The following is a 17,671-nucleotide window of genomic DNA, read 5'->3' as shown; positions in this document are numbered from 1 at the left end:
CAATTCCAGATAAATTTTTAAGGTATTAAACAAATATATTTACTTGAACTTCTTTCTTACTAACGTAATCATGCTGCAGTACTAGAAATAAACATGTAAAATGCACCCTCTCTAATCTCTCCCAATGCTGATTCATAAGCAAGATGACATTTAACACAAGTTTTGCCTGCAACTACACAGCATTGTGTTCCAGAGATAATTACTTGTTCACAATTGTCTTTTATATAATCTCTCTAGTAGCTGGTTTTTAGGCGGCCTCCATAGAAGATGTTATTGCTGTTTACTACTGAAGTTTGTTGTGTCCACAAGTAAATATGAAAAATTGAATCAAAATGTGATTTGTGTGTCTCTGATGGTGCAACACGTGTTCGTTTACCCTTTAAGAGTGAAACTGGAGTTGCTGGGAATTCAACTTCGATCAGCTGTGACCGTTTAAAAATAATTGCAAAGAGCTAAAAATAGTAGCAGTAACGCACGCCATGCATTGTTTCGGGTTGCCAGTGAGGATAAACTGAGTGCTAGGATTATATTTGGGGACTGCAGCCAGTGCAGTCCAGTGGGACCCTTTTTGCTGAAGCGATGAGGCAGTGCTGTCAGCCAACTTGGCAACTTGAGCTTCATTACACCTGCCAGAAAACACCCGCCTGTTACCACCAGGACATTTGTGTTGTTTGACATGAGGGAGACACCTTTTCTACCTTAATTATGTTTAGTACTTTATCAAAGCCAATTAATACACATCTTTAAATTGTCCTTGAGTAGAAATAACACTGGTATTACACAAGTCAAGGACTCATCCGTTCAGCAAGAATCTAAAAAGAAAAAAAACCCACAAAAAATGTAAATAAGAAGCACATTTGTAAATCCATCCAAGGTTTCTTATCAACTTTAATTTAAGTTTGAACATAAATGAATTGAGAAAAGAACCGACTCTTTTAAAACGGCTTAGGATAGTGAAATTAATTCATTTTCATCTCTTTTTTGGGCTTTGATTTGTCTTAAAACTTTCAGAAACATTTTCCTATTAGTTATACCAGATTAAAAAAAACCTAAATGAACAGTGACCGATACGTTTGTTCCTATGCATTATTTTATTTTAAAACAGCTTTCCGTCAAGGGACTAGACAAGAAAAGAAAAAAGGATCACACAAATAAACCCACAGAGTGCCAAAGGAGAAGTTTGCGTAACCTTTACTGAAATACATCATTCTGTCTTGCTTATTTTATCTTTTTCCAGTTCCACCTGACAGGACGACTTTTAAAAATAGGCAAATACTAGAACAGAAGAAGTTTGTTGTACAAGACAACCTTTTGGAATTAAAATGTTGGTAGAACAATAGTTTATGAAATTGGAATGCTGAAAGCAATCCAAAAACTCCTCAAACCATCTAAGTCTGCTCTGGTAGCGAGGATAATGTCCTAAAAGAGAATTAAGAATGGTAAAGATCCACATCCGGGTGAAGAAGAACCCAATTTAGAACGCTGAAATAGTTTGGACAAAGAGTAGGAAGAATGTATAATGTGCAAGAACACCAAGCTTATCTTTTAATGTAATGCACATGTGGATAAAAGTGTGTGCTTCTCCTATTCAAGCTGAGTGTCAAATCCAAATCCATAATACTCAAAAGAGGAATTGTCAATGGAAAAACGAATTATTTTTTTTAACAATATTTCCCTGTAAATCTTGACTTAATTCATGAATAGTAACGCCGTGTAGCTCGGAGTGAATGATGGAAGAAGAGTAACAAATAACTACACAATCATAACAAATGAAAAGTGTGTTATTAATCCTTTTTTTCCAATAATTCCTGTTTTAACACAGTGAGATCTCAACCTTGAAATGATGCCTTCATGAGATGTTTTTTCCAATGCTCAGTGGAGTTTAAAAAAGTGCTCTGAGCAACGGTCAGGGGGTTATTGGAGCGGGTTAACATATCTGTTCATGAGTCAACCGTGGACAACTGAGAGAACTGACATTGTTTTGAACAAGACAACACAAAGGAGTTTTTCTTTAGTTTCTCTTTCTGTTTGCTCAACGGCATTTCAAGGAGAGGTTTTATTGAGTGGCAAAAGTAAAAGTGTAACTCTACTTCACTAAAAGTCAGGACAGTTCTGCGAAACAGCATAGGTATAAAGCAATTCTCTGAAATTAAATCATGGGATGACATGATGAATATCAGTTTACTGTTTTTTGATGAAGAAAAGGTTTTGATTCTGAGCCTGAATCCAGTGAACCAACTACAGCCTGCATCTGCACCAGATACAGGTCTGACCAGAACAATTACACATGCTAAAGATTTGAAAAGAGTGCATGGAAACACAATAAAGTCACCAACCTAATGCTGTAAAACTTGTTCACATGACCACTAAATCTGATAACTGGGAGTAACCAGGTAACACTCTTGGATCAAAACAAAATAAAGCAGAACGTGTCTGTAGAAAGACAACATAATACAGGAAGAAAACAGAGTGTTAATCAAATTTCTCCCTTTTAAATGAGTGCCATTATCAGAGAAAGGACATTCGATTAACCCGTTTACTTGAAATACCTTGGAGTTTTAAAAAATCTGTCTTTTGTTGTGCATGTTCACTGGTTCCTCTTTTGGAAAAGGTCAGGATTCAGTGACATTTCACCAAAGTGGTTCTGACTGCCCAGCTGGAAAACTGACATCAAATTACTCTAATCATGTTGCCTCTTGGCCACTACTTTCTGTAGCAGTTTTCAAGAACCAACTCACAAGTACCAAATCTTGCAGTTCCTCAAATGACCACTTGAAGCCACCGGTAGTTTCAGAAAAAAGGGATCTCCCATGATCTCCATTTCTTACATGCATCTGAAAACAAACAAACAAAAAACGTGTGTTTGCAAATGGGCGCCATTTTGGAATTTTTCTTATGGCTAATGTGCTTTTCAAAATAGGGGATCCTACAGTACATCAATGCCTATGTCTGAATTCCCACCCGAACCCCCAAATTTTGTTCTATATTTACAGATCATTGATGATCTTTTGCAGAGACTTCTGGGAAATTTCTAGGCTACTTGATTTTGGATTTATAGATTTGGATAGCACTACAAAACGGTAAACGTACTATATACAGTGCTCTAGGGGTTAGGGTGGGAATTCGGACATAGCCCAAATTTGGCACTTGGACCACATAATGCAGAATTCTTCTCTAATATCACCCTTACTGGCTCAGCTAATATGAGAACTAAACTGAGTGAGTGCGACATCACCCATAGAAAATGGTTAGCGACGCCAACGAAATTAAGTCAATTTAGTTGCCTTTATTTTTTGCAATGTTGACGCTACCATGTTGGAGCCAGGCGTCAACAACAAGCTGGCATTGGTCCAGATCGGTCCTAGTTGTTGTTTCAATTACAACCTTTTTCTTTTTTTTTACCAATCAGAAGTGAGCTGGTTGGAAGGCCACACCCCTACCACTTGAAAGCAAGCTTAGGAGAAACTGCCAATCAAATGTTTTGAAAGTTTGATGTGTGACCACCTTCTAATGGCCAGTTTATAACTTGAATAACTACAGAAAAAAATATAATAAAAAACAACATTTATTTACTTTTATCCTACTCAATCGAAAAGGTATTGTTATAAATGACTATTGAAAAGCCAACTACATGCTTGCCACACACTGTTAAATGCAATTCTGACTACTTTGGTTTCATTGATACAACTGATTAGGATTGTGACGTCGTATTTTCTGTGGACAGGTGTTATTTTTTTGTGTTTTATTGTTTTTCATGAATGTTTTCACTCAAATAGTCAAGTTTACAAGCAGTCCTTGAACACACCTCGCCTCCTGCAGAGACATTTGATTGGTTTCCAGTGACGTCACCCATCTGCCTCCATCCCTCCTCCCCCGCGGGCCCCTCCTTCTGCGGGGCGGGGCTAGTGTGCGCGCAGAGGACAGCATTTAATATTAATGAAGTCGCGCATTGGGCCGACCCCACGTCAATCCCGCTGCGTGACTTCTGTAGGCTGGCAGGCTGCCGTTGATATTATTTCTGGGGAGCGGGGTAAAAGTAGCAAAAATGTTGCCGATACACAACAGCGGAACGGACTAAATGGAGGCCACGCTGCCTGCGGGAGGACCAAATAAACCCCAAACTCATCGGTAAGACAAAATTAAAAGCAAGTTTGAGAATTAATTTCAAACTCTCGGAGAAATACGGCGGGGTCCTGTCAGTAATGGAGATGAATAAAAATGCTGCAGTTAATAAACGTAATTGATTTTATTTGATTTTATTTATTTGAGTTGCATCCTTTTATTCCGACACAGAGATAAACATTATTCTGTCTACAGCTCATCTGATGACTTCCTCTTGTTTGACATTCTCAGCACGTTCTCATGCCGGTTTCCTCAATGAATTTTTTTTTTGTCATGAATGATTTTGGATTTTTTTATTTTAATTTTATTTGCTGCTGAAGGCGCAGTCAGTGCGCGGGTGCGTTTGCACTAAACACCGGGACCAGACGCTCCCAAAGCCCGTCTGATCAGGAGCAAGTGCCACCCTGATTTCAGACACTGACTTTCCATCCCGGAGACAAAACTGCAGCGTGGCGCTGATGCAGTACTACACATCTTTTTCTTTTTTTTTATTAAATGCTCACTCTCCTTGGTGGATCAGAGCTGGGATGTAAAAAAAAAGCTACCTCACACACAGAAATTGGAAGATGATTCATTAATAATTACTCAGTGACACAGATATGAGATGATTTCATCGTTTATTACTACTGCTGTCATTTCTAAATTTCACCCACCACCTTGGGTGTAGCCCTGGGGGGGGTTCAGCTGTTTTCTAGTTTGGCCATCTAGAGCTGTCTGCTTGATCGCTTTTCTGTGTCCCCACAGAGCCGCTTGTTGAGTTCTCTGGAAACGTCCAGCCATCGGCCTCCCCATGCCTCCATCTCCCCTTGACGACAGAATTGTGGTGGCGCTGCCAAGGCCGATTCGACCTCAGGAACTCCAACTGCGCCTGGACACCAGCTACCTGGACTCCATCGCCACCAGCAGCTGCAGCAACACCGTCATCAGCACCACTGTGGTGAAGATCAGGGCGACGGCCAATCTTGTAACGTATATGCCCTCATCCAAGGGTTCCACGCGATCGCTGTCGTGTGGATGTAGCAGTGCGAGCTGTTGCTCTGTGACTACATATGAGAAGGACAGCCAGAGCCTCAGTCATAGCCAGGTGAGCGCCAGCAGCCCCAACCTTAGCTATGCCGGGCCCCCCACTCCTATGGTCAGCAACCATGGTGCTTTAAGTGTTCCCAGTCTCACCTCAGGCACAGTGAAGACCCTGCCCACCGTCAGGGTCATCCACCCCAATGAGCTGGCTAAGCGGATAACATACTGCCCCATGGGTCACCCTATAGGGCCGGTGCCGGTCATCATCGACTGCCGGCCCTTCTTGGAGTACAACAAGAGCCACATCCGTGGAGCCGTGCACATCAACTGCTCCGACAAGATCAGCCGGCGGCGGCTGCAGCAGGGCAAGATCACTGTGCTGGACCTCATCTCCTGCCGCGAGGGCAAGGACTCCTTCAAGGGCATCTTCTCCAAAGAGATTGTGGTTTATGACGAGAGCACCGTGGACCCGAACCGGCTGACATCCAACCAGCCCCTGCATGCGGTTCTGGAATCACTGAGGAGAGAGGGAAAGGACCCCATTATCCTCAAAGGTAACACTCAAGTAGTGAAGTTTGCAGGATAAGAAGGACATCTTAAAGATTATCTCTTGATCTTTTTGTTGAAAAGCATTCCCAGTGGTCTCTTAATGTTTTTTCTTGGAGATAGTATCTGCAGAGGGAAGGTGGTTCATTAGAAATTCACCTCCGAGTTGTGGGCGGGACCACTTTCCCTCTCTGTTTACTTTCTCTCCCGCTAGCTTACAGCCTCTCAACCTAACATAACCGGTGCCAGAAAATGGTGAGCAACATTGGAGCTATCCAGCTATACAGGAAAATGAAATCTATCATGGATCTAGGGCGTCTCCCAGAATGGAGCAGAGCAGGACCCGCCCTGTGTTTTTTCTACATCACAAATACAATCTTTTTCCAACTGCATTTTTTCATTTGCTTCGGATTCAAAACAATTTGAGTAAAGACATACTCAGAAATGCAATTTTAAGCCTAATTTTCTTTATATATGTCCTCCATCATTAGACAATGTTAGAATAACATGCTATTAACACCAAAAACACAATTTTCATCAAGTCTTTAAAAACTCTTCAGAGTCTGAGATTAACACAGGCTAAGGGCTAACCGATATGAAACTAGAGAGATGGAATAGTTGTGTACAATGTGGGCAAGTCGCTTTAAACTTTGACCTTCATTGTTCTGGTCAGCTGATACTGTTTGTCAACACTGTGGTTGCATTTTCCCCCTGTGCATGCTCTGTTTGCATCCCCCTCATACTTGAGCGCATGCTAACCCTGCTTTGCTGCCTTCTTGATGAGCATTTTGCAGTGGAGTCCACAGCAGTTGTTGGTAAATAAGGCTGCCTGTTGAGGCTGCAGGCTTTGGGTTGCTGCCATCTTTTTTTTCTATCTTTGGTTTTGAAGCTGGAGCACCGTGTCGTGTCGGAGGGGTGCTGGGCTTTTTTATATGAGATAGCAGCACCTTGATCCTCCTTTCTTCACATCTGTTCTCCTCTCATTCCCCTGGTCCTCCGTGTGCTTTGATGGACGAGGCGACTTTCCAGTTTTTCATCCCCGTGCCGGCGTCTCTCTGAAGCTCGCCTCAAACGGAGGAATGAGCAGACCGTCTCGCTCTTGCCTCATCTGGTTTGATTCTTGCAAAATGCGAGAAACCATCTTTGCAGAAGGATCAAAAAGGCTTTTTTTTTTTTAAAGACACTTATCTCAATCTCTGAAACAGACAATTTCTCCCATTGTGCACATCCATAAGCACTAGATGATGTGCTCTGGCTTCACTCAGTTGTAAAAGTGACATATCTGGAGCATGAATGCGTACAAGCTGCTGAATAATTTACTCGTACTCCATTATTTGTTCAGTTACCATTACACCTCAGCCACAGTTTACTGTAAACACACTTGAGTCAGGATATTTCATCAAAATATGCCTTCGCTTCTGCAAGAAGAGGTAACAGATTACATGTAATCCATCAGAATTACTATAAACAGAGGGTTTTCTAGCTTTGGCAACAGCAGGCTGGTTGGGGACGGGTCTGAAAGGCAGAAGTGGTCGTTTCTAAACAGGAACTGAAGCTTGTTCTCATAAAAATAACAGAGAGGCTCTCAAGTTCCAGCTCCAGCGAGTTTAGTCAGGGATTATGACAGCTGGCCACACCAAAACACTCTTTAAAAGGAGAATTTAAATTCCCACAAGCTTTACTAAACAGATATTTGCAAAAGTATTTAATAAATACCATTGCAAATGCCATCTTTCAGGAGAAAAAAATACAAACGTTTCATTATTGATTTTGCTGCACAGGCTGGAAATGAAACAGAAAAAATAGGTTTAAGTGGAATCCCCCTTTCTCCCTAACTTTTGTTGAGTTTTCCATGACATGGCTGTGAAGAACTTCCCCTTTTTCTCTATTTACTGATGTGTAATCAAGATCTATTCACTACAATAGTAGTCGTGTGTTTGTAAATGGAGGCGTTTTTATGGTGATGGGCGACAGTTGGTCAGAACTTTCCCAGCTGCTTCCCTCCATGGGGAAGTGGTGTGATGACCTCACATGTAATGATGTCAACTATTGCTTTGTGAGCGCTAAGCCAACTGCGACTTGGACCCCTCCCTGGAAGCTGTCTTTCTGAGGGTACCTTTGTTGCAAACAGGTGTAGAAGGTTCTTTTTAGAAGTGCAAACTTCCAAAAAAAAAATCCTAATGTCCCACTGCAATCATTTGATCTATTTTAAAAGCATTCCTGGTGGGCTTTTAATTATGTTTATGCAGTTTTTAGCCAAAATAAAATTAAAAAAAAACATGTCGTTTTCTAGGTCATAGTATCTGCAGAGCGGCGGTAGTTCATTAGGCAGGACCATTGGCCCAGAGCAACCCCGTCCCCTTTTCCATCCCCGTTACTAAGAGCTCCCTGTTTACACAAATACGCTCTTTTTCTAACAACATTTTTTTCTTCTGCTCCTGATTTACAAAGATTTGAATAAAGAAAATACTCAGAAAAACAGTTTTAAGCTTAATTTTCTTTATATGTGTCCAGCATAGTCAGAAAAATGCCACCAACACATGCTAAAAACACCAAAAACACGATTTTCATCGGAGTGGGTCTTTAAGTAATTGAATTTTTAATGATTGACTAAAAGTTAAAGTCGATCAGGGACGTAAGGACTTTACACCGGTTTGCGGATCCAGGATGCCGACCGCAAGTTTAATGTTTTAGATTGTGCCTACTTTCTATACGGTACTAATGAAAACATGTGGTTTGCAGATAGAATGTAGCCAAGTGACTGGAGGCTTCTTTGAATGCTTGCTTTTGATGCGTGCATGTGAGGTTAATGATCTGCTTGGGGTAACAGGTGGTCCGAGGCTTGACTGCATGTAATTTTAGCACACAAGGCTCCTTTTTGAGCCTAAATGTGTTTATTATATCACTTATCACATTCGTTCTCACTTTGCATCCACAGGAGGCCTTAGCTACTTCAGACAGAGCCACGAAAACCTTTGTGAGCACTCGCTGCACCTTCACGAGGGCTTGGATCCGGGCGCAGCCGCCGGCCTGACCGGGCCGCTACCTCACTCCCTGCCCTCCACCCCAGACATCGAGAACGCAGAGCTGACTCCCATCTTGCCCTTCCTGTACCTGGGGAACGAGCAGGACGCTCAGGACGCCAACCTGCTGCAGCGCTTGAACATCGGCTACATCTTAAACGTCACCACCCACCTGCCGCTTTACCACTATGATACGGGCCTCTTCATCTACAAGCGACTTCCCGCCACAGACAGCAACAAGCAGAACCTGCGGCAGTACTTTGAGGAGGCGTTTGAATTCATAGGTGCACATTTTTCCTGCAAGGCTTTACTTCAGAACGGTTCTTTAAAGCTGCAGCAACAAAACTGGACAATTATCAAACCAAGAAAAGTTCAATACAATCTAAAAGTAGGACTTTTGTTTAGTTTTTGTCTTATTATTTTTAAGAACTTCTTAATAATCTATTTTAAACTCCTAATTCCCTTCAGAATCATGGAGATGCTGTAAAACAACAGAAGCAAAGATTTTTTTGAAGGCAGAAAATGCATTTGCTGGGGATCAGTTATGCTGCCGGTATCGACTCAAATATTGATCTGCTGAGTTATCATTGCTGCGATCCCCGGTTTCACTCTCATTCCTGCTTAGGATTCATTGCATTGAAGAAAATTGGGACATTTTTACAGCATTTTAAACAGGAATTACCTTTGTTTTTAACTTGATTCCACAATTGGGAACCATACACATTAAAAAAAAAGAAGACGTTCTTTACAAAATGGAATATTTGGTGTTTCCATCTAGATTTTCTAATAGAGGGCATAAATGGACATGAAGGATTTTAGAGGTTTTATTTTATCCATGAACAAGTTGGGAGGTTTGTGTGATATTTAAGCCCCCTCACAGGGAAATAACATTGTGCTGATTTCCTCTTCCTGTCTGCAGAGGAAGCACACCAGGCAGGTATGGGCCTCCTTATCCACTGTCAGGCCGGTGTTTCCCGATCAGCCACCATCGTCATCGCCTACCTGATGAAGCACACCTGGATGACCATGACAGACGCCTACAAGTTTGTCAAAACCCGGAGGCCGATCATCTCCCCAAACCTTAACTTCATGGGCCAGCTGTTGGAGTTTGAGGAGGACCTCAACAACGGAATAACGCCACGAATCCTCACGCCAAAGCTGACCGGTGTGGAAACAGTTGTTTAAAAGAACCGCTCCCACTTGGAGTGTTATGAGTGAAATGCAGATCCTCCTTTTGAACTCTCACAAGTTCCAAAGCAGGTTAGAGTTGAAGAGTAATGCCAAAAATCCCTACGGTCTGAAGCCCCGGAGGAAAGCTCGGTTGGGGAAAGGCGTGGTCCAGTTTTCTGCTCGTTAGCGGATAGCAGCTTTTTTCGAGAAGAAGTTGGAAACCAGCTTTGGGGACAGCGACTGACTATAGGGACGACACTGACACTGTGGCGTGCAGTTTGTGTTTGCAGACTCAGGCAGGGTTGGCCACAGCAGTGCCTGTCTAAATTTAAAAAAACAAAAGAGGAAAAAAAACAGTTGAAAACTTGTTTGGTGTGTTCTATTTTTATAACTGGGTTTGAGGAGACGACCATGACGAGCCCCCAGCGGCCTACTGTGCAATAATTTCAGATAAGGATGCAACTGAAACCTTGATCTTATATGTTTATATAGAGGTAATTATGAAACATTTCCAGCTCCGTTGCTGACGAACTATTACGATGTATTTACCGTTGTTCAGCTTTATGGTGCAAAGAGTCATGCTGTAATATTTGGCGCTGATTTGTACAAGAATCCGAAAAACACATTTGTTTGGCATTCGCTGCAGTATCTTGCATATTTTTTCAGCAATACACATCTTACCAGCCAGCCATAAGAGATCTTTTTCTGCATTGTAGACGGTGGAGGGAGGAACACTTTGGATTGTCATGCGAGTTTTGTTAAACTGGGTAATGTTTAATGTAAGACAGCTGAGGATTTTCACTGCCTGCTTCTGTCTCCTCTGTTTGTTTTTGCTCCACTTCCCCCATTAGCTGGCTCCGTTCGGCTGTACTCTTCCCATCGACGCTCTGATCTTTGATTAAGCCTCTTCGAAAGTAGCAGCATCGATTCGCGTATTTGCCACAATGTCAGTTTAGCTGTGTCACCCTTTTTTTGTGTGTCAACGATTCCACAGTGAAAGCGAGCTCTCCTGCCTCGCTAATTATGCTGCTCCAGTGCCTCTATCAATGCCTTAACTCCTGTGTCACAACTGAGCTAGCACACGGCATTGCCCGCAGATGGACAGCATGGACGGGCGTCCACATTAAGCGAAGCTGTGTGTTGTCTCAGGAAGACTTTGGCTTGGCAGATTAAAATCTGACTCAACAGTGTTTCATATTTTCTTGAGACAAATTTACTCAGACATAATTAATTTTTGCCTGATTGAGGATTACAACCTGAACCCGACTCTTGAGGATGTCCTAAAATGAACTCTGCTTTAGAGGCCGCAGTTTACAATCTTTGTCGCCAAATTTCAAGAATGATCAATTTCGCAGAAACAAGTCTTTGAATTTACTTAAAAGTAATCTTGTGGTGGCGCGTGAAGGAGAAGCTGAGCAAACTTTGTTCTACCATCCAACCCACACATACCAAACGAGATGCAACAAAGACGGGTGTAGCAGGACAAAAAGAGGAAAAAAGTCATTCAGATAATTGCTTTGAAAAAATACGTAGCTACGATTCTTTAAAAAAAATTCAGATCTTTTTTTTTTTTGTATCGGTTACATCAACAAGGAGAAACAGCCGACTCAGCACTGATGCATCTTTGAAAAAACTCAGCTCACCGAGAAGTAACCGTTTTCCTCAACCACTAAACTGAGTCACAGCCTTTCTGGCGATAAAATATGTGATGAATCAACTTTTAAATTGCGTCAATCAAGTGTTCTCTACCGAATTTAAAAACACAAACATTTAACGGTCTGGTTTTGGCATGCCGATCACATATCCAATGTATTTTTACTGATAAATAATTAGATATTTGTTGGTGTGAATGAACGTTTCTGTGTTTTTGAATGGAATGAGGGGAAAAACAGGTAAAAAGAGCTGTTAACGTTTTGTGAACAACAAAAATAAGTTCAGACCAAAAAAAAAAATCTGATTCTTAGTTTTGTCACAGATGATCCCAGCTTTTTGTATCTTTTTATTTTTAACATTAAGCATAAAAACGAAGCACAGGGCTAACTAAGTATTTGTCTGATCACCTCTGTTTTGCAGCAAACCCACTGCAGATCTGCAAATCATTGTTATTTGAACAAAAGTTCACCTGTTTCTGTTGATGGGATGAAGAGCAATGCATGCACCAAGGAGATAACAAAGAAAATAGTCTGCTATGCAAAATGAATCTGTGGAAGGTTTTCTCCAACTGTTGTAAAACTGTTTTCAAGGTCTGTGTGAACATTTTGAGCATGAAAAAAAACACAAAATGAAAGTGTGATATTTACAGTTTTGACAAGTAAAAAAAAGAAAAAGGAACATTTTTCCTTTTTTTTTTTAAAATTTTCCACTCAGCTGTCTACTTCACCAAAATATTGGCATGTCAATCACCATTTACTGCACATTTGCAGCTCATCCATTTGTATTCACTGCAACAAAAACGCGCTCATCATCTGAGCTTGAACCTTTCCTCCAACCGGCTGGTTCCTGCGGTTTCTGATTGGAGATGAAGCATGCCGTGTGCTCCTGGGCTGTAAGGGACACTGGCACTCATTATGGTGCTCTCCGTTTTTCCTTCTGGAGGCGTCATATATTGACTGACAGCTCCGAAAGGCGTCTGCTCCCCTTGACTTTTTTTGAGACCCGGTTCTGGATTAGACCAATGCTAAACTGTCGTGTTGGATGTGCAAGAGTCTCTGCCTTGGGGTCAGCGGCTTCTCTCTTAAAGTCTCTGTAACTTCTTTTTGTCAGTAGTCAGTCACATATTTACAGTCAACGAATATATAAATACATTTTTTTTGTTCTTTTTCTTTTTATGCATATATCAAGTACTATTTTTGCACTGACCTATGGACAGATCGATTTATTTTTTTCCACAAAGGGTGCTACGATATTTGTGGCCTTTTCCACACCTTTTTGCATGACTTGCTCAAAAACTATTTCTCAACTGGTGTGTCATTTCTCCATTTCCCCCCTTACTACTCCTTAAACTGTTGCAGTTGAAGCACTGTAATTTTGTAATCCTTACTTGTGAGTTTTGAAATAAACAGGGGTGGGTTTCAGTTTGGAGCCTTGGTGACTCATTTAGATGCTATTTTTTGCAAAGTTTAGTTACATAATTTATCTCTGAGTTGAAAAGCTTGCTTCTAGTCAAAGTTTCTTCAACTATTTTTGGTTACGATGCAAAAAACAAAACAAAAAGCTGTGAAACATCATTGTTTTTGGCCATGTAGGATCCAGATGTTTCTTCTGGCACAATATCAGACCTGAGAGTCAAACTATTCAATAAATTTAAACAGAACGCAAAGACATGGAAACCCTCAACAAAAACAAAAGGTAATGAGCAAAAAATACAAAACGATTTGGGATAAAACTCTTACCAAAAAAGTGGGACACAATTGCAGAAAACTACCCAAAAGGAAAATAACCAAAAGTATTTGCAGATGTTTAGAAGTATGTACACCAAATGCTCCAAAATTTCAAAGTTATTTTGTTTTCTCTTCTCATATATTTTTGCAATATTTTTTAGTAGATGCATTTCAGCTTTCCTCCAAAAATTCAAATATTTTGCAAATTGAATCCAAGATGGCATGGTATGTTTAATAATCAACTAAAAAACAAATTTAGTAATCTAACATCATATAGGAAATTTTTTTTGTTTGTTTTCATGACAATTTGAAAATTCAAGAATTTTTTCACTAATTAATTGACTCTTTTTTTCATAAATCCAGAAATGCAATCGTCCCATTAACCAAAAGTAAAACCAGGAAAGAATAGAAGCTCGCAAAATCCTAATTATTGGACTGTACAATAATAAAACCTTCCAGTATAACTTTAAAGAGATTGCCACTGTCAATATCTTGACCTTCCTGCAACCAGAGTGCACGGATGGAGTTGTTAATTATCTTCGCTCGCCTCCATTCAGCCATGTGTCACATAGCTGCAGGAGTTACGAGCCTATATTTACTCCACCTTTTCAGCCGTCTGCTGCCTCGCGGCCCGAGAAGAAGGCCTGAGGGTCAAGATCTCTCCATAGGAACAAGAGCAAAAATAGTTTTTAGCGTTGTTTCTAATTACGAGCGATGAGTACCCCCACATCATTAATCCTTTCCTATCAGCACCAGGCAAGCTGGTGGCACCAGAATAGCATGCTCTCCAGTGATCCTTGCATGGACGTATTAGGTAAAGAGGCCTCAGAGGACGACCTCCCTTCTCTAAACATGCGCATGTGTGCTCACACAGTCAAGTGCATGTGTCCAACTTGGAGCAGGCAATGCAATAAAGCAGCAAGGATGTGTTCATACATACTCTTCTTCTGTTTACCATCAAACCTGTGATGGTTCTCACTGAAAGATTCATCAAGGAAAAGGTGAAGTTTCACCAAAATAGCACAAGGTGGTGCTTCTTCTTTCATTGAATTACAGAACATTTGAGAAGGTGGAAATGAAGGTGTGCATTTTTTTAAAGCCAGATTTCCGGTCTATCTTCAAATTCTCCAGAATTCCTGGTTCTGATGGTGTTTAAACTACCCTGACTTTAACTCTGAACTCTGGTTGAAATCCGCCTGAACTTGCTTACTCTGGGTATGTCTGTTCCAAAAGACCAGATATGAGTTAGCGTCATTACTTGGCAATACACAGTAAAACAGCTAAACAACTAAACACATTTGGACAAAAACCCACACTTAAACCCAAATCCGTCCAGACAGGCAAAGGGAATGGTATCCCACAATTCCTTGCGGTGCCGTTCTAACAGCAGCACCAAAGTTACACCTACTTAATTGAATTAATTTGAATGAAAGTAAAATAACTGTCTGAAAACTATGTGTTGTTTTTAAGCTGACTTAACTAAAAAATGATTTATCTTAACTGAAGCAAATAATTAAGTTAGATCAAAGTAAAAAAGTTTATTTTTCCAACATCCATATGTGGTCTTATCACCCTCTCACGGTGGAAAAAGTATTATCTGCGCTTCTTCATCCACTAAATCATCTTCAAATGGACACACCATGCTGCTTCACCTCTCTGAAAACAAACTAAGCTTCAACTAAACCTGCGCCAGACCAGGTTATGTTCAGAGCAAGAGTTGCTATGGCAACTTGACCTACCCATTTTTGGAACCGAAAGCTGATGTTATCCGCTTCCTTAGCCTCAAACTTAACCATGGTAACTAGCATAACCTGCTTTCTGGAACACCCCCTTGATCTTTCATTGCAGTATTTGAGATTAGCAAAGACAGCAATCTCTTTTGTTTCTTTTGTGTGCTACTGTGTCCCCTGTTTCTGTCCTGATTCTCAATGTTTTATCTTCATTAGTTCTCTAGCTTCTCTTTTATTTGACAGAAATCCAATTCCGCAGATGTATGTGCCAGGTTTTTATTTTCCTCTATCCTGCTATTGAAAGTCAGTTTCGAGTTTACGTAAACTTAACCTAGAGAGCAAATTTTTAAATGTACACATGTGAAAACGCCCCTGATGGTGGTGTTTCAGCTTGACCAGCTTTGGGTCTTTTTGCAGTTTCTTGGACATTTTTTAATTTTAGTGACAATTTCCCAAAAAACAAACAAACAAAAAACCCTCTTATTACTGTTACAAAACCTTGGGGGCAACAGCGAAAAAATAGAAAAAGGAGAGGGCGACTGAGCACTTTCCACAAAGGATCACTGTTTTGACATAAAACACACAGTAATGTATGTGCAAATGAAGTAGGGCACACATAACTAGAGATTACAGATATATGACATCAATGGAAAAAATTTGTTCCTTATTTAAAGATGAAAATGTCATCAAGCAACAATGCTGACAGTGGACAGTGAGGAGATAAAACTGCTGTCATCTCCAGCTGCTGAGTCCACAAAAACTGCAAAGTGAACTGCAGAGCTGCAGCCTGTTATTGCTTGTGGCACATGCTGAACCCTTCCATGTGCATGTCATGTGATGCTACATATTGGTCGCACACTCACCCAAGAACACAGCCAGAGCTTAATGCGGTAACACAAAGACAAACGTTACCGCTGACGTCAAGCTCATCCTGTGGCCTAACATGACCCTTCCACTTCATCAGAAAATAGCAGGCAGGATAAAAATGAATTGCCACTTTAAATACACTCAGATGTGACTAATTTAGCAGATGTAATGTCAAATCAAGTGATAGTTGGTCCATGATGTGAGTTACTTCTGTTAGTCCATTACCTAAGGGTTTATGTCAGGTCTTTTTTTATAAAAAAAAAAAAAAACAGTCACAATTTCTGAAGGATGTCAACAGATTCGGAAAAATTTTTTTTGGAAATGATCTAAATATAGAGGATTATTTTTTTTTAGGGGCTAAATCCAAAATTCTAGGCTGGTCCCAACTGCAGCAGTTTTTATTAGCTCAGCTAAAAGTCTATAAAGCTAAATCATGGGAGCATCAGAGAAGAGACTGTGGTAGTCAGGTTTCAGGCAAGATTCGGGGCAGATGGCAAGCAAACAGAATCAGAGACAAAACAGGGTCTGGAAAGGAAAGAAAGAAATAAAACAAAAAGGCTCAGGTCTGGCTGTAATGCAGGCAAAGTGGCACAAACAATGCTTCACACTGAGTGAAGTTCGGTACAGTGCTCAAGTGTACTGAGAGTGATTGCAAATGAAAGTCAGGTGTGTGGCATCCAGAAACTGGGCTGCTGGTTGATGAAGAGCATTAAGAACTCTGAAGATGGTTCTTGCTGGTGACCAGAGGGGGAGACAGAGCTCTGACTTCTGACAATATAATGTAAATCTGGCACATATTCTCATAGCACAAGTCTAAAATTTTGTTTCCAAAATAATGACAATAAGTGCTAGCCTAACATTTAAATGATTTATGAAAAACAGTTCTTAAAATTGAACCATAAGTTTTTCTATTGTTACGAGTTTGGACTGTTTGAAGCTAAAGGAATTTGACTTATTTTAATAATAATTTCCTCATTTCTAGATCCTAGAATTCCTATGAGATAAAAAAAAAATCTCAACTGTGCGGATTTTGAGAAAAGTTTGGAAAGGTTTAGAGCAAAGAGAAGTAAAAAAACAACTTAAAACTTAAAGTATCTTTAATGTCTAAACACAAAGTTTTAAATCTATGCAAATATCACATAGTTTGCAATGTGAAAGCCTGATGTCCTCGTGTGCCCTGGTTTGAAATTGCTCATTTACTATAAAATGAAAACTATTTATTTGATAGTTTGCAAGATTAAACTGAAAAGCAGAACTCTCCTCCTACATTTAAACCACTCCAAACATCTTCAGACCTACATTCCATGTAGTGTCAAATACGCAGAACTAAAAAGTTACTCAGAAATGTGTTTGGTGCAAAACTGAACTTAAACCTTGTAAAAACACAAGATAAGATCTCATCTATTTTGATAATCTCCCCTGCAGATCTGCACAGCGGTGAAGTATTTTTCTTTTATCTGAAGTGCAACCACAAAAACACTTCAGTGTTTTTTCTTTTTCTTTATAGAAAAGATAAAATCCAGATTACTGCTGCAAAAAAGCAGAGAACCCCCAAACTCCTGAACCACAACAATGAAACACACAAAAAAGGGATCTGATGCTTTCAATCACTTTTTTTTGTAAAGCAAACCCCGAATTGTTGTTTTTATTATTAAAAAAATCACCTTTTAAATCAACCAGATGAGTGTAATTGTACTTTCAGATCAACCCTTGCGTGGTTTCACCTGGGAAGTGAACTTAGCAGCAACTGGAAACTTTCTTGTCTGAACAGTTGGCATCGGGAGAGCCCTCTGATCCTCCTTTACCACCACCG

At 40.4% G+C, this 17,671-nt stretch overlaps 1 protein-coding gene across 1 annotated transcript; it reads left to right on the top strand.

Annotated features, from left to right (window-relative positions):
• The first annotated feature begins 3,961 nt into the window (after positions 1–3,961).
• dusp10 (dual specificity phosphatase 10) lies at positions 3,962–12,955 on the top strand. The gene is made up of 4 exons (XM_004083436.5): positions 3,962–4,128; positions 4,867–5,696; positions 8,627–8,995; positions 9,631–12,955. Exons 2-4 carry the CDS (start codon positions 4,913–4,915, stop codon positions 9,894–9,896), a joined length of 1,419 nt encoding a protein of 472 aa, XP_004083484.1. The 5' UTR covers positions 3,962–4,128; positions 4,867–4,912; the 3' UTR covers positions 9,897–12,955.
• The last annotated feature ends 4,716 nt before the right edge of the window (positions 12,956–17,671 follow it).

The sequence above is a fragment of the Oryzias latipes genome, chromosome 24 (assembly GCF_053564925.1).
Source record: "Oryzias latipes strain Hd-rR chromosome 24, Olatipes_Hd-rR_3.1".
NCBI lineage: Eukaryota > Metazoa > Chordata > Actinopteri > Beloniformes > Adrianichthyidae > Oryzias > Oryzias latipes.
The sequence above is the reverse complement of the archived record's forward strand: the minus strand, read 5'-3'. Positions and strand labels throughout refer to the sequence as shown.

What these genes read in the sequence shown, in the direction of transcription:
- dusp10 (XM_004083436.5), top strand. Translation starts at nt 4,913, where the DNA reads ATGCCTCCATCTCCCCTTGACGACAGAATTGTGGTGGCGCTGCCAAGG. An exon ending in GGACCCCATTATCCTCAAAG is followed by an intron (nt 5,697 to 8,626) that starts GTAACACTCAAG and finishes TTGCATCCACAG; the next exon opens with GAGGCCTTAGCTACTTCAGA. An exon ending in GGAGGCGTTTGAATTCATAG is followed by an intron (nt 8,996 to 9,630) that starts GTGCACATTTTT and finishes TCCTGTCTGCAG; the next exon opens with AGGAAGCACACCAGGCAGGT.